This window comes from Solea senegalensis, linkage group LG13, assembly GCF_019176455.1.
Source record: "Solea senegalensis isolate Sse05_10M linkage group LG13, IFAPA_SoseM_1, whole genome shotgun sequence".
Taxonomy (NCBI): Eukaryota; Metazoa; Chordata; class Actinopteri; order Pleuronectiformes; family Soleidae; genus Solea; species Solea senegalensis.
In genome coordinates this window covers 9,607,814-9,628,113 of record NC_058033.1, presented here as the reverse complement: position 1 = coordinate 9,628,113, position 20,300 = coordinate 9,607,814, and the positions used below count along the sequence as shown (strand labels likewise).

Sequence of the window (20,300 nt, the reverse complement as noted above, 5' to 3'; positions counted from 1 at the left end):
TTTCCAGTCTGTGCCCAGGGCTCCACTGGAGCATAATCCGCCCCAGATTAATGTGTTGATGCTTCTGCTAAAACATGTGAAAAGGGAGAACCTCTGCTCCTCAGCTGCCTCACACACACCTACAGCTGTAACGTCTCATCAGCTGTGTGTACTCCCTGCACTGGCCTCGCGCTCTATAAACACACACTGCTGTCTCAGTTTACATTTGCAGATCAGTGAGAGATAACAAGAGAAAACCTGATACAGTTTGAGCCTAAGTTTGAGGCGCTTCATCACACGTCAAGTTGGCGGCTGACAAGATATCCGATATTAGAGATCTCAGGTGGAGAGTTTATCAGTAAAAATAAACATCAGCAGAGGGAAGAAACTTCTGCAGCCAGTCTGCGCTGTCGTCGCCTCCCTGTCCTCTCTCCTCTCTCCCCTCCTGCGCCTGAGAGACAGACACAAACCAGTCCGACTCGTCCAGTGGTGCAGACATGGCAGAAGACCGGACAGAGACGACGCCCGAGGCGAGCGACTCCACTTCGGATTTGGACTCGTTTCAGGACCACGGGTGTCAGATCTCCAAGAGACACGCGCGCGTCACCGTCAAGTACAACAGGAAGGAGCTGCAGAGGAGACTGGACGTGGAGAAGTGGATCGACGAGCGTCTGGACGCACTGTACGCGGGACAGGTGAGTGGTGGCGAGAGAGGAGGGGGCGAAGCTGTGCTCTGGTTTCTTCTGTGACCCACTTTATTGGAGCAAAAAACAACCTAAAACAATATTTTATTATGTTAAAAAAATAAATATTCTAGCAGAAATGAGGTTAAAAGCAAAAATGAAAGTATCATGACGCACGAAACAAGGCTGCCTCTGCAGTGCTGGAGCTCAGGCCTCCTGTGATGATGATGATGAATGATGTGTTGAATGGAGAGCAGAGGTGGGACAACATGACTCTCCTTACAAGGACAGGGATCCTGCAGATGTGCTGCTTCCTCCTGTCCTGTTGTCCTGTTGTCCTGCTGTCCTCTCAAAGTGAGAGCATGCATGTGATGAAGGTTACTGCCTTACATGGACAGTGTGGGCCTGAGCCAGAGGAGCCAGAGGAGGCTGTGGCCCCTTTATGTCCCTGGAGGAGGTAAAAAGTTCATCTGAGCCCTACTGTACTGTATGTCTCTCAGGGGGGGAGACGTAGGACAAGAAGAGACCTTTTGGACATACTGTTCAGTGCAGGATTGTGCCGTGTTAAAAGAAGTTTGATAAATATTGATTCATAATTGAATTTAGCAAGTCAGAGACTGTCAGATATTGAAATATTGAATTTCCTTTTATAATCTTAGTCATAGTTTATTGTGCAACATTCACATGTTTGAAAAGGAGTAGGCAGAATAAGTATAAACTTATACTGTATGTACCGACCCCATTCCTATATTACACACAACTCTTATTTATAGACTACTCTATCCATCACCAAATATTAAGATATTTACAGGATTGTATACAAAGTTCTTGGTGTTCTCAGCTCAACACAAGAATATAGTACGTCTGGCTTTAAACACGACCATTTCCATCACCATCCTGGATCTCCTTCATTAATTGCTGTTTTAAATATTAAATCAACAGCCTGCAGCTCTTAGATGGCTCTCTCAGCACATGCAATGTAATATACTTTTATAATATAAGTGCAATATTCAATACAATACATACAGTATACAATATCTCATGTTTAATCCTTGTTTATGCTGTAGATATTAAGGTAACTGTCTATAATGTACATTCTATTTTAACCTTTTATAGTTGTGTCATTAATATCTTTCTATATTTTACTTTCACATAATGTGGAAATACATGTCTATTATTTATTACCTTTATCTTTACTGTCTTTGCTGCTGTAACTATGTAAATCGTATATTAATGGAGGAACCTTTTACGAACAGACAAAAGATTGCTCAACTAACGGTAACATTTACTTACAATATTACCTTTGTTCTGCATTTCGTATCTGCACTGCCAACTTTTGGAGGAAAACATATGGCCACACTTGGTGCAATTAATCAAGTTTCTGAGAACAAAATGCCCCTGATATCAAGATAATTATTTTAATTGCACTCATCCAAACTGTATCCTGGATAATGTTAGGTTGAATTATTCTATTTTTTATTAATCTCTGTAACTGAAAAAACAATAAAAAACAGGCAGCTGTTGTCGCTGGTCAGTGTTTATTGTACTTGTATCAGTATTGAAGAATATGATATTGAGGTAATAGTTTTTGAGTAAGAGAGAGAATGACATGAACCCGGTGGGCGGTGGAGCTGTAATTCCACACACTACAGTACAGTGCGTTGGTGTGGAAGGCTGTGAGACGCGCGTCCCTTCACTCAGCAGCAGTACAATGACCGTTTGTTCGCACATAGCAGGCCCCTTTTTTCTGTACGACCCGAGCATTGTTGCTCATAAGAGCTTAAACCCACAAAAGATGCCATGTGCAGTGGGTTCAGCCGGTTCCAAGTGATTAAAAATGTTATTTTTGGTAAATGTGAGGAATAAATTTGACTTTAAATGATTTGTTTTTTTTATTTGAAGATTTTTAAGGTTTCCCGGTTTTAGCCATAACTCAGTGAGCACTTGGCTACTGAAGTCAGTTTATGCATTCCAACATGTGACTGTCAGACATGTGAGATAACATCTAACTTTTTTTTAACATTTTTCTTCCTTGTCCAAACTTGGAACTGCATTACCCACAATGCAACTCCACCACCAGTAACAGTTGTGGTTGGGAGTTTCAGTGTAGTCTGCTGCAGAGAAGGAGCAGGCTACAGAGGTTTATGAGTTTCTCTTTAATATTTGTTTGAACCATTACTGAAAAATATGCTGAAATATACTGAAATGGTGACTAAATTTTGAATTTTGTTGAAATGCACTAAAATGAGCATTTAGTCACTAGATGATGCGGTTACAAATGATACTGTGTCACTGATTACCAGCACTTCCAGACAATTACCTGCATTTTTTTATGAATACATATTACATAGAATTACACAGAATTTTAAGTAAGCATTTGTTCCCATCTACTTGAAGGTTGTACGTTTGATTCCCGGAGTGGTCATCAAGATTAGAAAAGTGCTATATAAATACAGACCATTTACCATGGGAGCCTCTTTGGGAACAGAGCACCCTGGAACAGTCAAAAGAGAAGAGTGTGAGTGTTTGAGTACCATTCAACATATGCTTCACTGATATGAATTAATTATTGTTATGAATCATGAAGTAATAGATATGCACATGCAGTGTTGTTGCCGAATCCATCTCCTCGTTTTTACAGACAGACCCCAATGTTAACCACAGGACCTGTCACAGTGATTAAATGGCATATATATTCAATAAATAAGTTTCAAATGCTACTACCACTAAGTTTCAAGTGCTTTTCTCAATGTGCATTCTAAAGCTGTTTTATCAATCAATACAAACTTTATTTCATGGTTAATGTTTGTGTGACACTGAAGTTTTGTTGCTTTTCATGTATTGTCGGGGAAAACCACAGAAGACTGAAGTGGGACTGTATGAGGAGAATGTTGTATGGTGATCTGTGTGTATATGTGTGTGTGTGTGTGTACTTCAGGAGGCTGACATGCCAGAGGAGGTGAACATTGATGACTTGATTGACCTGCCTAACGATGAGGAGAGAGTGAAAAAGTTACAGGTAAATAAGACCACATCAGTCAAAGTGTATGAGCCCCTGATCATGAAATAAAAATAATTTAGCATTGTAAAAGATAATTGATAATTGTTCACAGAAACACGGTCGCAGCAGGATGCACCGATTTTGCTCAGAGAATAAATCAAACATGTTAATTGAAACTGTTAATATGATACTGAAGTATCACAAGGTGTTTTTTTAGTGGAATATTAGATAGTAAATGATGATCGCTTGACTGGCTTCTTACAACACTTCTGTTTTTTTTTTTAAACGAACAGGAGCTTCTTCAGAAGTGCAGTAACAATACAGAGGTATGTTTTTTTTAACTTACACATTCCGAGATGATCCAGTTTACATGCACGTTAAATATGCAGATGTGTATTTGTGGAGTCCACAGTCTCCCCCACATACCTCAACAATGACTCTCTGTGTTCCATTTCCTTTTCTTTTCCACTGTGAAGGCTCAGAAAAACGAGTCTCTCTGGACACTGTGTTCTCGTCAGACAGGCAAACAGGCAAAGGAGCAGGCAGCTCCTGACTAGATCTAGGTCATAAGAGAGGATGGGTTTGCTTTGTCATTATTTTTTAACAAGTCTGGCCTTAAACTATACTAACAATGTAAATGCAGGGTAGTATTATACATAATTATGCCAAAAATAAGAAACAATAATCAGCCTTGACCTTAAGAGAGAGTCATTTAAGTATTAGTGACAGTACAAAAGAAAGGTGTTTGAGGCACTTGGATGTAAAAAAAACCCCAATCTTTATTAATTCTTGAATTAGGGAAAAAACCAATGCGTATTTGACTAAACACTTTAAAGACACGCATGTGCTCTGATGATGACTGTTACCTGGATAACCCCCAATTGTTTCCTGACTGTTTGTGACCCAGTGTCTGTCACACTCATCATTCTGTCATTGTATCATTGTCAGGGATTACATTGTGACACTTCTCATGACATTAGGACAAAAGGGTTCCTTTTAGCCATATGCGCCCCCTTGTGGCGGAAGACAGCAGCAGCAGCAGCTGCCTCCATGTCTGACAATGTCACCATTGCTTTGCAATTTGTATTCAGTGACTGAATCTTACCCAAAGACGTAATCCTCCGAAAAGAAGAAACAAACAGCCCGAACATGACTCGCCTAAAATTTTTATTTACATTTTTGCAGTCTTGTATACTGTATATAAGGTGGTTGCCATACCCGCCACGCTTGGCACTGTGGGTTGGCGATGTATTTTCTGCCTGCGTTCCTTCCCTTCAACTTATATTAATATCATGAAAACAAGGCTGTGGGTGGTTCACAATGGTGCTGGTTTTGCCAGATTTTGGTCACATCTGAAGAATTTGGCAACCCAAGATGCTGCCAAACAGACCTAGCACTACAACTCTGTGGCGGTCCGGAAGAGGAAAGACCAGAATAAAATGAATCCAATAGAATTTAGAAGATTGCAAAATATTAAAAACATCATAGTAGTTGGTTAAAGAAAGGAGGAGCTTCTGGGTCTAAGATGGAGGAGTCCGAAACTTCATTTGGCAACCCGTCAACAAATGCCCGGGTCAGTATTTGTTTGAGACATTGTGTTTTGTTTTTGCTCACCACTTCTTGTTCTTTTGACATAGTGCACCACATCTGTGTGCTGTGCTGCACGTGAATCCATCAATAATGTCGTAACACAGCATAGTACACAGAGTGGGAACTTCCTCCACTTGGCCTTGGAGTTAAGTCTTCTGGGACTGTTCTGGGATGTCTTCCATCTTTGGACACGAGACTGTAAATCCTTCTGAAACAAACAGGGTGGAAAATGACTTAACGCTGAATCTGCTTGGTGCAGTTCACTATTCAACGTGGTGATTGCTGTTTGTTTTACAATGTCTTTTGTGTTATTAATGGTGAAAGTGGCCAGATGTTTTCCACATAAAGTAGTACTCAAGAAACTGATATTTGTGAATTGTGACTACAGTATTTTCCTTTTAATCATAGCTTCTTAGCTCCTCTAGGAACTATTATTGTGTTTAATGGCCTAAATTCTGCATATGATATAATATTGTGGAAAAAATATATACCTTTTTTGTGCAGGATTTAGATTTACAGACAATGTAGGTCAGGTAAAACTCACACTCTGGCTGGTTTGACCATTCAAACTCCCTAAAGATTTTTATTAAAGAATATAAAATGCAGCTGGACTATTTGGAACCGCAGCAAATATCACTCAAACAGGAGTAAATAAAGGATCCGGTGGGGATTGTTTTTAGTTCCAGATATATTTAGATTTGGCCCTCAGTTGAGGTTTTCTAGCGACAGTGGGATCAGCTGAAAACAAAATTTATAGATGGCGCATTTAAAATGACAACAGTTGACCAAACCTGACCTGAAATACAAAATATAGGGATATAAGATATTTAAAATTCTGAGAATATATAGATAATACAATAAAAGCAATAATAGTTAACATAATAATGATGGAACTGATATTTGATTTTAGTGGGATACACCCAGCATTGGTGTTTTTTCTGAAAAGTGTTGACACCACAGTGTATATTTCTGTAACGTCTGATAAAAATGTAAACATTGTGGAGTTACTTTATGACAAGTTTAAAAGGTTTGTTGGATCCCTGTGACGCCCTGTGCTCTTCTGCAGACCTTCATCTACGAGCTGATGGGGAAGCTGGAGGGCGTTCACAAGCAGGACGAGCTGCAGAGCAAAGGCATTGAGCATCCGGTCATCTGTCACAGCCACTATCGCCACGAGCCGTACCACTTCAACAACCCACAACAGCACCATCACCACTACCACCACCACCACCACACTCGAGGCAAAAACCAGACCCTCTGACCCTCACACACACACACACACACACAGAAGATCAGTACCATTTTGATATCTGTCTCCTAAAGTCGGGGGGGTCCAAACTGTTTTTACTACGAGGACTAGACAGCAGTTCTCGTTCATGGAGCAGTAGGGAAGAGAGAGTTCTCTACTACTAATGTTACTTATCTTCAGAAAAATAAACCATAGTAAAAGCATTATTCAACATTGACCAGTGTACAAAACATGGGGAACTCGATAATTAAAGGTCCAGTATGTAAGATTCAGTGACATGAGACTGCAGAGCGAGCGGGAGAGAGAGAGAGGACTCCATCGCTCAAATCTCCCTTTCCCAAGTGCACTGGGGGACCTACGGTGGCCTTAACATGCCAAAAAGGGCGTAAAGTCTCTTCCACTCTCTCTGCCAATTCTTCCTCCTTCCTCTTTTGTTTATGCATCAGGTTATGTGGACTGAACCACCCTTCTTCTTCATTTGCAATAATAACATTGTCAATAACCTTTTAATAAGCTTCGAACGACTCATCCATTCAGGCTGCCATTGTGTGGTCAAATAGTGTCCTCCATAAATCATGGCTCTTGTCTAAAGTGGCTGTAAAAGTCTCATCTGGAGACTGAAAACCAAACGATTTATATCTGAAAGTGTTTTATACACTTAGATATGAGTATTTTTAATTTCTGCCAAAAGAGTAATATAAACAGTGTGTTTGGTTGCTCTGGTTTGGCACTTTTATTCAAATGGAAATCTTTTTTTATCAATTTTTACACTTCTATGCCCATTTGGTTGCTGTGCGTGAAATGCAGCTTACGTGTGACATATTCGTAAGTATTATTTAGTCCCCTCTGGTCTCCTAGCAACTTTTCTCTTTATTAGAATGAGTTATTTCTGCACCAATTAGTGATCGTAAATTTGACCTGTGCATGTAAACCATCATTTTTACATGAAAGTAGTAAACATGTACAAAGGCACCCGGCCCTTGACCTGCGATTTAAACCAACGACAACCTTCTGGTTAAAAGCCCAATTTTTTGTCCCCTTGTCCATTAGCTTACCTCATTGATAATCATACTGAAAATATTATTTCTCCTGGTAAAAATCGACAGTCGACACATTATCTTCTTTAGAACCACAGCTAGCAGTTCTGTTTATTTGTGAGGGTTCATCAAACATTAATTAGTGAAGTTATATTTTCTATTAGGGCAATTTTATTAGGCTTGTTTGGCAGTTTTCGTCCTGATGCTAAGCTAACAGACTGTTACCTGACGGACATATATTATTGATAAGACATGAGTGGTGTCACTCTTCTAGACTATATACTGTTTAGCATGAGCAAAACAATGTAGAGTTGTTAATAGAAATGCACAAGTCTAGTATTGTACCTAACTAGTAACCACCATCAGCACCACACAAAATATAACCTCATGTATTTTAGTTTAGTTTGATGGAGTTTAGGTTACAAAGGTGTTGTTGTCTTATACAGAAATAAACAATTTATTGTTGCAATTAAATTTTTGGTTGTACTGTAATATTTTCTGTAGAAAATGTATTAACGCATGCATTTGGCTCATCTATGTATTTTAAGAAGTATACAAAGTAATCAAAAAGCCCTGTAGCTGTCTTCAATAATTTACGGTTTTAGATTTAGAAATTAGAAATTAGAAATTATTTTCTCGATTATTGGAGATGGAAATGATGATCTTCTCAAATGTCTTGCTTTGTCCACAAACCAACATTTTTCAGTTTTAATGATTTATTTGTTATATGAAGAAAAGAATCCAGAAAATATTAACATTTAAGAAGCTGAAAAATCAAATCTTGTTGTAATTATTAAAAAAACATTCTTGCGATGAATTAAAAACAATTGACGATTAATTTTAGTAATTTATTAATAATTGAATAATCATTGCAGCCTTATTTTTTACATTTGGAAAAATTAGGTCCAACAATTTGAGCTCATGTTAAGAAGCATGTACGCAATATGTACATCTTCTCTTGGTTCTAACAACTTGTTAGTTCAGTTATCGTTGCCTTTCTATTATTCTGAATCATTCTGGCTATTCTCCTCTGAACTCTGGGATAGTCATGGGATAGTTTTTCTCTTTTGGACCATTTGCTGTAATCTCTAGATCTGATTATGTGTGAAAATCCCAGTAGATCAGAAGTGTATGAAAGTCAGACTAGCCCAAAGTCATTTGAAGTCCAGCAGGTCAGATATTTGCTTTCACAAGTGCCTTTAACTGTACCTAATATAGTGGCTGTAAGTGTGGATGATTATGGCGTTAACTGCCCAATTATGTCATGTCTTAACAGTCGACTACCTCCTGTCCTGCCCCAAACTGTACACTGGGTGGCAGGAGGGAGCCATAGGTCATGTTTGCCATGGGGTTTCTTTTGACATGACACTTTGTTGTTTTTTAAATACACACGCGTGCGCACACACACTCCTCTCATCAATCCTTCAACTGTTATGTCCTCCAGCCGCTCTGTTCTTTATGTGACATTAGAGCCATGGCATGGCCGCAGTGACCTTGAAGTCCAGCGTTTAACCAAAGACAATGAGGCAGCAGCAGTGTGTTGATTGTCACTTCAGCTCAGGTCAGTCCACTTAAGCTCTTCCTCTGAGGAAAAGTGCGCTGCAGATGGCGTACGAATGGAATTTGCACTCAAGGCCATTGACACTGGATCATCCTCATAGTGCCGTTCATCGTGAACTTCGGAATAGAAACAGGTCAGGGCCCAATGTCCATGTAGACACGCTGTGTTAAGAGCCGATGAAAACATAAAGCACTGCTGGTGAAAGCTCTGCTCAACTCTTCTCTTCCCTTGGTGTACAGTTAATGCAATTAGTGCAGTTGGAAGGATCCCAGGGGTGCGGGTGTGTGTGTGTGTGTGTGTGTGTGGGGTTGGTTGGGGATGGAGGGCCGGGGGGCGTTGGGGAGGTGGGGACAGAGGGTCAGTGGCGTAGGAGGGGGAGAAAGGACGGGACGGGCCTTTCCTCAGGAAAACATATCACCTTCCACCACAATAGAGCCCGTCAGGAAACCACAGGCAGCCACATTGCTCTCTTGAGTCACCAAGTACTTTCAGACACGCTCTCACACTCATCAGTCTCTCGCACACACTCACACACTTTACAGCCTGGCAGCCAGCTCAGCCAGCACGCTCCAGGATGACATTGTACTGAGACACTTGCATTCATCGCATCAGGTGAGTCTCATCCTCAGCGTTCGCATCACTAGTGTTTTCTCTGCATTTGTATGTGATCATTTTCTTCTCTCTCTTTTTTTTATCCATAATGTGTGTCTCTCACTTTGCTGCATTGTCAATTCATGTTGGAAACTGATAGATTCTGTGAAACCTGTGTGGTTTGACCTGTAATCAAGGAAATTACATCCTTTGACTTAGTGATGTTCTCGTGAGCAAAATCACATTTACAGTATGCGAGCTGCACACCACCACCCATGGTTTGAGTTTAGTGTTTAGTGTGAGAACTGTTGCATATTGATGAAACATCTTCACTGATCTCTGCTGTCTTTATGCCACCTTTTATTCTCTCAAGAAAAGGTTTTCCTTCAGAGGGAATCATCAATTTTTAACAGCCTATTTAACAGTATTCCTGCACTTAGCTTTTGTGAGAATCTGATCAAATAGTACAAGTTACATTTAGTTAGATAGTAAAAAAAAGAAAAAAGCACAATAAATGGATGTTTCAAAAGCATTTTTGTTGCGTAAAAGTTAAGTTAATATACATGGCTCTGTATAGCTCTCATGGTTATTTTCCAAAGTAACATCATTACCAAATAACGTGGACTTTATGTACTAGATAAAGATCTGGTTCATTATACTCTAGGCTTGTGAGTCATGTCTTTGTGAGTACATTAATTACTTAATTACTTCAGTTACACACACTCAATATCCTTTCGTTTTAAATTCAGATACAAATGGGAGTGGAGGTGAAAGGTGAGCACCTTAGACAGAGAAAATTAATGTGAGTTATATTAAAAAAAACAAACAAACAAACACGTTTTTAGATCCACTGGAGCAGACATAGGGCAAAAGGCGGGGTAAACCCTGGACAGGTCGCCAGTCCATCACAGGACAAACATACAGAGACAAACAACAATTCACAGTTTATTGAGTGTAAAAAAATTGTGAGCAATAGTGTCCAACAGCAATAAAGGTTTATACTTTCATAAGTATCTTGTGAAAACAATACTCACATGCCCTTGTGTACACTTAAAGCAGTTTTTCTTCCCCTCCACGCTGGCTGTGGAATGATTCCTTCCTAATGGGATTACACTTGGAGACGGGGAGGGATAAAATCCTCAATCCTTGTGGAGTTCTTTAAAGATGCACTTATAGCTGATGAGGCTTCAGCAGTCTGAATCACCCAATGATACGGGTTTTTTTTGTTATAAAAACCCTCTCTTTTGTCTCCCTGACAATATGCTATTGCTCAAGTGTTGGATGCATCTTGCAATAGTTAATTATAGTTGTTTGTGTCTTTGTAGTCAAGAGTAGGTTTGTGTAATTGGGTGGTTTTGGGCCATGAACAAATCATTTTTAGGGCCATTAAAATACTTGGGATGTCCCTGTGGATAGTGCTTTCATTTCTTGCTGGGCCGAATGAAAGAGGACAGTGACCCAAATAAGGAATTTCACAGGAACTATTGCTTTAGGAAATAATGTGCATCACGCTGCCGAAGCCTGACAGAACTACACAGAATCCGGTCTGATTCCCTGCATCATCTTCCCCTGACACTTAGAGGAGAGTTACTGTAAGTGACTGAAAGTAACTGCATGTACAAACACTTTCTCTAACCCAAGTATATCTGGAAATTAAAAAAGGTTTTAGATGAGGAATGAATTGTTTAGAATACTGTGACAAAATGGTCAATCTCTCACTTTAAACACCGGTCCTGTCACTCACACGTCGGTTCTTCTCAACAAGCTGCATGTCAACCTTTTCCTGACCTGAGTGACACAAGTGTTTGTTTAGAAGTGATACAATATTTATGTAAGGCTGCAGTGCTGCGCATGTAAATGCAACAATGCGTTCAATACATATTTCCTCATTTGTTTAGTGAAGGATATTACATAAGCTGAAAGGATGTTTTTGATTCTGCTTATACAAACTGTCCACGTGCTGATATAACGAGTGATGTAGTAATCTATGTTGTGTTCATTAAATATCATCAATACTGCAAAAGGTTTATCCCATTAAAAATAAAGGCAACATTTGGGTAAATAATAAACAAAATAAATGATGTTTAGCTGATCTAATTCTCACATTCAAGCAGCTGCTTTGACAAAATCTTGATTCTTTATTGAATTTTACAACTAAACACTCATAACCATTGTTCTTGTGTTTCAGTTTCTTTTTAAATCTCACTTGCAACCATGCCCATTCTAAAGAAGCTCCCAGGGAGGTCCAAGAGCTGCCACGAATTCCCGAGAGCAAACGGAGAACTGATCCTGCCCCGGGTGGACCTCAGGGACTTGAATGAGCTCAACGATCTGAAGGATCTGAATGACCTGAAGGATTTGAACAAGAATCTGAATCCCTTTGAGGATGTGGACCTGGATGAGGGTGAGAAGAACGAAGGCGAAATAGGGCTCATCATGGGGAAGTTCAAAGGTAATCACCAGTTCAGGACCTCTCGTGACGGAGAGGAGGAGGAAAATGAGGTGAATGCAGAGAAGCACGGTGCTGGGAACCCTAAAGGGAGACCCCTGAGAGGGACCCTGGAGCGGATCTGTGGAGTGTCACCCATCAAAACCCTTGGAAAACTGGGGAAGGGGCTTCGCATCTCAGGACGCAGCATGTGGGGAGGCAGCTACCCCCACTACAGCCCCGGAGACTCAAAAACACTCCCCACAGAGAGGGAGAAAAAGAAAAGGCTACGCAGTGGATCAGAGGGAATTATGACCCTGCTTCGGTAAGGGGGGTGGGGAGGAGGAATGTGTTCGAAGCTGATTTAATAATGGATTGTTTGCAAAGAGTAAAACAATCTTGTTTACATGTAGAGTCTATACAGTCATTAGTCATTAGTATTTCATTAGATTAATCATTTGTTTGGATACTGATTGATGCAACATTGCAATGTTCTAAAAGCCTTCCTATGACATGTATAGAACAGTTGATTTCTATGCTTTTGATGCATCAAACTCGAAAATGTAACGGTAAAAATGGAAAATCACTTGTCACACTGTCGCTGGCCAGTAAAACAACAACATACTGTATAGTCTGTTGTTTTTCCTGCCGAGTTATGCAATGTGCCATAACAATCTGTTGATCTACGGAACCTCTTTTGTTTCCCAATTACATGGCGTGTACGTAACAGTGGTAAGTGAATGGAACTATTTTTAACAGCAGTCAGGGCAGGCCTGCGACTAAGTAACATTCCCTGTTCATACTGTATGTGCTCATGCCAATCACGCGGTCAGGAATCAGAATTCAAGCTCCTTGCGAGTGGCTGTCACTGACGTTCTTTGCTGCTTCTGTGGCTGTTGTGCAGCATTACAGGTCGACGTAAGGAGGAGCGCAGGGAAAGTCTACCCTGTGGGGACCTGAGCGCAGTCAGTGAGGCGGAGGCCTCCAGACGGTCGTCCTTCCTCAGGATGGTCAGTTTGGGCAAGCTGAAGAGGGATTCCCTGTCAGACAAGGCCTCCCAAGAGACTGATGAGGAAACAGATGAGGAGGAGCCGGTGGTGAAAAAAAGAGAGCCTCTCTCAGGTAATAAAATGCAGATCACAAACGGGCGGTTCTATAGGAGGTCCAACAGTGTTTAGTGCCCCGTTGACTGATTTCTTGCAAAAAGGGGGAGTGGCTCAACAAGTTGGATCCATTGGTAAACATGTTTCTGTCACTTTAATTGTGCGTTGAAGGCATCCCTCTGATAAAAATGGTGGCTTGGCCTTTATATATTGATGAAACCTCAAATAATTTTCTTGTATGAGTTTATTATACCTGGTAAAGCCTCAACTGGAGTTTCTACCAAGGTCTCCAATAAGACCTAATTCCCAGATCCCTGAGTCACTTACTGACATCAACAGTAGGTTGTCAAATGAGGAAATGAACTTACTTCCTCCTACTCCAGGTTCCTTCGGATAGGCATTCAACCAGGCCGCCATTCACTGACTCCACAGGGAACCTGACTTACAATAGAACAGTTGCCAGAATGAGCGACAAATAACCCAATTTGTCAGTCAGGCACATGCAAAAGTACTTATTCTCAATTATTCTCATTCAGTTCTGCATTTTGTGAATGTTGCACATTAACATAAAAATATGTGTGTCTTCCTGCTCCCCTCAGTGCTGGAGATCCTACATCTGGTCAACCACAGGGACCTTCTCCTGGCAGACACACACATTCAGGAGTTGGAGCGAGAGTGTGAGCTGCTGTCACACCTGCCAACCCCTGCTTCTCCAACCCTCACTCCCACACTCCCAAGTACTCCACCTGGCACGATGCCCTTTTCATCCGCATCCTTTGATGACGCTCTCAGCACCAATGCAACACTGGACTCAGGCCGACGGAAGGCAAAGGATGTGGAGCTCCTGTATGAGGCCCTACAGAAGGAAATGTGGGATGTAGTGCGAGAGTCCCTTCGGCAGCCCAGTGCTGGTCCCAACCTTGGGCTTGTGGTGCTGGTGATCCAACAGGAGGAGCATACTGATGCCGCTTGGGCCCTGAGAGAGGCAACCAAGCCATCAGAAGAAGACCCACACGTCCAGCCCAGCCAGCGTCCCCGGCGTCTGAAGATTAAGTGGAGACAGGCTGTGGCAGAGGCTGCAGACTGGAGCCTGCCTCATCAGGTGGATACCCAGGCAGGACAACTAGCCTCATACCTGGAGCGCCTGAGGAGCCGCATGGTGGATGATCTGGATGCAGCAAGGAGGAATGCTGTGTCCATTTACCCAGAGGAGTTTTCTGCCTTCCAGGTGTACTTGGAAAGTTATCATCGAGCTGTGGCCAAACGTCTTCAGACTATTACCAGTGGCCCGCTGCAGATTACAGATGTCTATTCACTGCTGGACTGGTTCTACAACATCTACAACAGGTAGGATGCGCTCATGCTACAGTATAATAACCTCAACACTGAACTGGTTTACTAACAATTAATCACGTTCCACCAGGGATGTCCTGGGAACCATTGGCACAACCACACCTATCAACTATGCCCCTCTGGAACCTATTCTCCTTCAAGACACTGTGGACAGGCTGGAACAGGACTGCATCAGTATTGTCAGTGTAAGTAAAATTCAATGTTTCACTGTGTCTCTGAAAATGTGGACAGCAGATGTATTTAATTTTCTCTGCCATGATTTCCAGGATAAGGTGACAACAGAGCTCATTCAGGTTCTAGATGACGAAGAGAGGCGATGGGCTCAGACTCTGCACATAGAGGAATATCAGTCACACCTGGCACGCTCTGTCATCCAGGTACTTTTAGGTCACATTTCTACTAATGTGACTATTTCTAGTAAATGAGATCTTGGAAAATTGCTATTTTAACAAGTGTTTTCCGATCACTTGTCTCTCACAATTCCAGAGGCTAAAAGTGGATTTGGACAAATCAACATCTGTGAACCAGTTTCTAGGTGCGAGAGTGGCTCGCTGTTGTGTGACTGGATTGGCTGAATTTCTCTACAAGTGAGTACCTGCTTTCAGGAAGAAAAACAGGGAAATATTCAGCCAAAAACTGACAAATGGTAACAAATTTAATAGAACTTTCCTTTACTTTTCAGTTTCCAAAGGAAGGTGGAGATGTTTCATGAGACTCAGGCAGAATTTGGAGACCGAGGGGACGGATATGTTTCCAGGACCATAGCTCTGGTCAACTGCTGCCCTCCTCTCAGGTTAGCAGTTACACTTCACATTTTTATTCAAATAAATCGTGCCAGGCTTTTCATACATGACATCATTTCTCTCCCGTGTGTCCTCCAGATCCTTTGTGGAGCGCTGCAGGCAGTGTGACCCACAGGGAAGCGAGGAGTCAGCACAGAGAGCCAACTCCTCTTTGGACAGGATCATCAACCAGTCAGTGAGGGTGCTGACTGACAGACTGTTTGAGCACATCAGAGTGAGTCAAACTTAAGCAAGTGTCAATCCTTAAAGCTGGTGTCCCATAAATAAGACACACATACTGTATATGTATATCGTGGCTCACCTAAAGCAGTTTAAACTATTCATTGAAAAATGACACAGAATGAGATTCAGTTCATTTGTCAAGATTGATTAGATAATTTCTTATTATTATAGACAGATGTAGAAATATTTGCTGATCTAATTTTCACAAATATAACATTATAATTTAACAACTAAACATTTTTGAATTGAAATCAATCCAGAAAAGTAAAAAGAAAGTCCTAATTACAATCGATTTGTTTCAACTTTTTTGAGTCAGGACATGAATAGATGTACTTTATGTACTCTCATTTGATGAAATCTTGATCTGTCATTTCAGCCTTTCTTTGACAAACTAATAAAAAGAAAATGGTTGAATAACACCGAGGCCTTTGAGGCCATTGAAAGCAGCATTAAACAGCACTTCAAGAAATTCAGACGAATGGACTTTCCACCATACCAGGTAACATCTGTGATTAGTTTTAGTAAAATGCAGGTCATATGTAGACAGTCAGAGATTAACAGTGATGTGTTACCGACAGACGTTGGTGGGTGAGGTGCACCGACGGGTGCTGGTCGAGTATGTGCGAGCCATCATGCGGGGACGGGTCATCTGCACATCTTCCAAGATGAGGAAGAGGATGGCCTTCCGCCTGCAAGATGAGGCCAAACAGCTGAAAGGACTCTTTAGAGATCTGGTGAGTCTGGTCCTCACACAAAAACGTAATAAATCAGGTATTGTCGTCAGAGATGACACATGTTTACGGACTTTGCCCACAAAGGACGTGATCTGGTTCCCTGACAGCGCTAATCGTTCTTTATCAGGAGACTCCGAATATGATAAATGATTCCAAAATGCTGATTGTGTGAAAAAATGGTGAGCGGAGCTGGCAAAGAGCGAACTTGGAGCCTGGTGGCTGTGAATGCATCCTGACCCTCAAACTTCCTATGTCAGGAATAACTCAGACAGTGTTGATACAGGAGTGAGCTCTGAAAAATGGCTGCCGTCAGTGAGATGGAGATGGATGGCGCAGGCTTACGTTAGCACTTACCATCGGAGGGGAAGAGGGTGTAAAACAACTTGGCCTGTCAGTGTGGCATTTGCCCCCTTTGTGTGTGTGAGTTCAAACAAGTGTCCGTCACCTCGGCTGACAACAGGAAGCCGCTGTGTTCAGAGGGAACTTCCTGTTCCTGTCAGCTGGCTGGCTTTGATGTGGCTCACTGATGGCCTTGGTGGCCTTTTTCACTGAGGAGTGAGATGAAGTGTCTCTGGGAACTTGGGGTTGCGGGGCAAATTAGTTTTTAATGGTTTTCTGCAACAGACGTCGTTATTTTTAGTGAATGCGGAGCCAAAGAATTCAGCTTTCTTTTTCCTGAGCGTATGAAGGAAAAACAGGACCTAGAAAAACAGAGGTGGAGTTTTGTTATTCACCCAGTAAATCACCTAAAGTGTTTGGCCTCTGACATTTGGAGGTATTAATCTAGTGTTTCCTCTCAGAATTTGTGGAAGAGGCCATTAGTATAAACATTGATAATACGCAGCTAGTGCAGTGACTTTTCCACACATTAGTAAAAAAAACTAATTCTAAAAAACAGCCCAGGGAATATGTTTATGCTCCTTTTGGATGTAATAAATAGTTAAATTAGGTTGCATGAAAATTAAATATATAATATTTAACTTTTCTTCATTATAATATCGGACTACAAGACAGGGGCAAACCTCGATCATGGGAAACAATTCCCATGATCCCACGCTGCTTCAGGAGACTTTTCATTAGATTTTTTTTGATTGTTTTACCTGTGTGATCCACGGTGGCAGAAATGACCTACTGTGCATTTACATATTTTTTGTTGTCTTTCCTCCAGGAATCAAACTCATCCTGGTTAGACAGCATCATTTGCCACCTTGCTGACATCATTCTGCTGGAGGACACTCCCTCCATTCAGATGGAGGTTGCTGTGTTGGTGAAAGAGTTCCCAGATATACGGTGAGGGCTTTAACGCATGAACAGTGCTGGAATGTTTTTGTTGCAACCAGGAAGTGTCTAAAACAGATATATCTGCACTGAACCCCCAAAGGTGGTATATTATTTTATGCTTACTGCTACACATTCAGCTTTGCTGTTTTTGGCTCTCGGCCCAAACAAAGCAAATATAATAAGACTATGTGTTTTTGTGTGTGTGTCACAATGGATCAAAACAAGGAAAAGGAGCGCGGAAACATATCTACATTAACTTTGCTATTTTCGGAGAGGAGTGCTGGTATGCTTTGAGAATGGATGAGGCTGAGAGGCCTCAGGGGGAATGGGGTTGGTGGTGACCCCGCCGCCCAGGCTGTTTATGCACAAACTGAGACTCAGGTGACGGTTGGCAACCTACAACCGCATGTGACGCATTACCCTCCCCGGAGCAGACAGGAAGCTGCTGCCGAGTACTTCCTGTTCCTGCCACCCTGCAGGAGACAGAGTGGTGCCTCTCCAAGAGGGAGAGCTGTGGAAGAGGAGGGCAAAACATAGCAGTTTAGACATAGAGACATGCTAACTCACTGCTTGACTCATCCTTTTTGTTTACTGCATGGCATCCCCCCTCTGTTGGTATTTTGGGAGATCAAAGTCGCCGGTCTTCCTTGAGGTGTCTGGGTTCTTTATTTAAAGGCAGCAGAGTTCACCCATAGCCTGTGACTACTTGGGAAAACATCTCAGTCCTCCCAACCTGCTCCATCCCTTAGTTTTGTCCTCTCCGGGTTATTGTAGCAACATGGCAGACTCATGAAGGCAGTAATTAACAATGCTCAAACCTAAAAATACAAACACAATACAAATCATTGATCAAAAGCAGATTTTGAGGTGTTTTTTAATGGTAAAACAGTCGGTGCAGTCACAGTTTGAGGAGGAATTTTCCACAGGGAGGGGACAGTTATGGAAAAGTCTGTCTCCCGAGGTTCGGTGACACAAAACCGTCTGTTCATTACCAGTAACAGATGCTGTGACTCAGAGAGACACAACTATTACTCAAAGTCGTGCTGTCGATGACACCAAACCGACACAGCTCTCATTAAAAACCCGTCTGCCTCGCTTCCCCTCATCCTCTCTCTGATATCCTTCCTCTGCACAGGAAGAAGCACATCTCCACCCTTCTGAATGTACGAGGGATGATGCGGCAGGCGGAGCGTCAGGAGATCCTCAACATTGTCAAAGACTTTGAATGCAGAAGTGCCCTCATGTGCCGGGACCACGCACTGTTTTCTGACATCCCTCTCGCCTCAGAGGTGCACTGCATCAACCTGGGCCTCCTCCGCCTTGCCATGACCATCTCCAACTGGTTCTCAGAGCACCGCCCAAGGCGAAACCGCAGGACCGCGAGTGCCAGGAATGCAGTGCCTCAGCCAGTCGAGAATGTAGAGGACATGAATAAATTTCACAGAGACGACTAGTTGATGGTGTCTGTGGTAGGAGAGCAGTCACACGTTGTGCTGTGACGACACTGATGAGATGTACATGCACCTTGACCTAAAACTGTACCAAATATTGTACCCATGCCATTTAAGGAAACGTGACCTCAGGTACTGCTCGTACTGTACACGCTCACTTACTCACTTTTCACATTTCTCCATTTTTTTTAAATATGACACAGACTGCATCTTGTGATAGCTCATTTTGATCTAAACAGATAGAGGAAAGTATTCTTAAAATGAAACTTTTCGGTCTTTTTTCATTCCTGCAGAAACAACTGCTAGCAAATGCAATGCAATATGATCTAAGATGAGTGTTTAACATGTATTTCAATCAATAGGGACTAGTAAATAAAAATGAATTTATTACAGATTGATATGAATAATGTGCTCATAGTCTTTGAAGATTCTGTTTTGGACACAATGGGGGAAGATATCAAACCTGAGCGCGTCTGCTTAAAGGGAAATCCCCTGATGCGATGAGAATCAGGTTGAAGAATGATAAATCAGATAAGATTTGATGGCGATGGGAAGGAGGGTGCGTACAAGGAAAGCAAAGGAAATAAAGCGGAAAGCAACAACATATTTGAAAAGACTATCCAGTACATTTGTACTGGATAGCTTAGAAGAGATGAAAACAGTAAGTATGAAGCATGCAACAGAGTAGTCTTCCTGACTGAGCTCACCCTAGAACTTCATTTACCCAACCATATATATATTTGAATACCCACTCTCTGGTATATAGTTCATACTTATGTGAGGCAATAGTGTATGTAAATGTAAATGTGTTGAACTTTGACTGTGAATGAAGTGGATCTGTCGCTGGAAACGTAATAAAAACCCATTGACTGGGTCGATTAAACGGACTGAGCACCTTTTGTTGCTGTTTGTGTATTTGCATTGTATTCTGCGTTCCAGCCGGAGATCAGAAAGAGCATGCTTGTCAAGGAATTGTTTGATTGTGCCCACTTCTAACTTGAAGTGTCGGCGCCCGTGAATGTTGGGCATGTCCGACACTAAGTCTAGAACTATGTTAAACAACACATACCTCACAGACAAGGGTCAGAGGATCTGACGCAGAACTAATGCTGTGAGGACATACTGTATACACACACATGCTTTATGCCATTGTTGTTTATCCTAAGGATGTGGCAGCTTTTTTTCAGTCAACCAAGATCCTGAAGTGTGGGGCTCCACCATGGCTAGAATATCC

At 41.8% G+C, this 20,300-nt stretch overlaps 2 protein-coding genes across 2 annotated transcripts; both read left to right on the top strand.

Moving 5' to 3' along the window:
- The first annotated feature begins 109 nt into the window (after positions 1–109).
- On the top strand, positions 110–8,011 carry ppp1r14aa (protein phosphatase 1, regulatory (inhibitor) subunit 14Aa). The gene is made up of 4 exons (XM_044041286.1): positions 110–674; positions 3,601–3,681; positions 3,957–3,989; positions 6,320–8,011. Exons 1-4 carry the CDS (start codon positions 477–479, stop codon positions 6,512–6,514), a joined length of 507 nt encoding a protein of 168 aa, XP_043897221.1. The 5' UTR covers positions 110–476; the 3' UTR covers positions 6,515–8,011.
- A 1,514-nt stretch (positions 8,012–9,525) lies between these two features.
- On the top strand, positions 9,526–19,953 carry exoc3l2a (exocyst complex component 3-like 2a). The gene is made up of 13 exons (XM_044042930.1): positions 9,526–9,712; positions 11,880–12,444; positions 13,024–13,241; positions 13,822–14,569; positions 14,646–14,760; positions 14,842–14,952; positions 15,062–15,162; positions 15,258–15,368; positions 15,457–15,592; positions 15,977–16,099; positions 16,179–16,334; positions 17,503–17,624; positions 18,751–19,953. Exons 2-13 carry the CDS (start codon positions 11,906–11,908, stop codon positions 19,067–19,069), a joined length of 2,799 nt encoding a protein of 932 aa, XP_043898865.1. The 5' UTR covers positions 9,526–9,712; positions 11,880–11,905; the 3' UTR covers positions 19,070–19,953.
- The last annotated feature ends 347 nt before the right edge of the window (positions 19,954–20,300 follow it).

Bases quoted from the DNA above. Each gene is read 5' to 3' on its own strand.
- ppp1r14aa (XM_044041286.1), top strand. From the start codon at position 477: ATGGCAGAAGACCGGACAGAGACGACGCCCGAGGCGAGCGACTCCACT. The intron at 675-3,600 runs GTGAGTGGTGGC...TGTGTACTTCAG, and splicing joins ACGCACTGTACGCGGGACAG to GAGGCTGACATGCCAGAGGA. The intron at 3,990-6,319 runs GTATGTTTTTTT...GCTCTTCTGCAG, and splicing joins AGTGCAGTAACAATACAGAG to ACCTTCATCTACGAGCTGAT.
- exoc3l2a (XM_044042930.1), top strand. From the start codon at position 11,906: ATGCCCATTCTAAAGAAGCTCCCAGGGAGGTCCAAGAGCTGCCACGAA. The intron at 15,163-15,257 runs GTGAGTACCTGC...TTTACTTTTCAG, and splicing joins TTGGCTGAATTTCTCTACAA to TTTCCAAAGGAAGGTGGAGA. The intron at 16,100-16,178 runs GTAACATCTGTG...TGTTACCGACAG, and splicing joins TGGACTTTCCACCATACCAG to ACGTTGGTGGGTGAGGTGCA.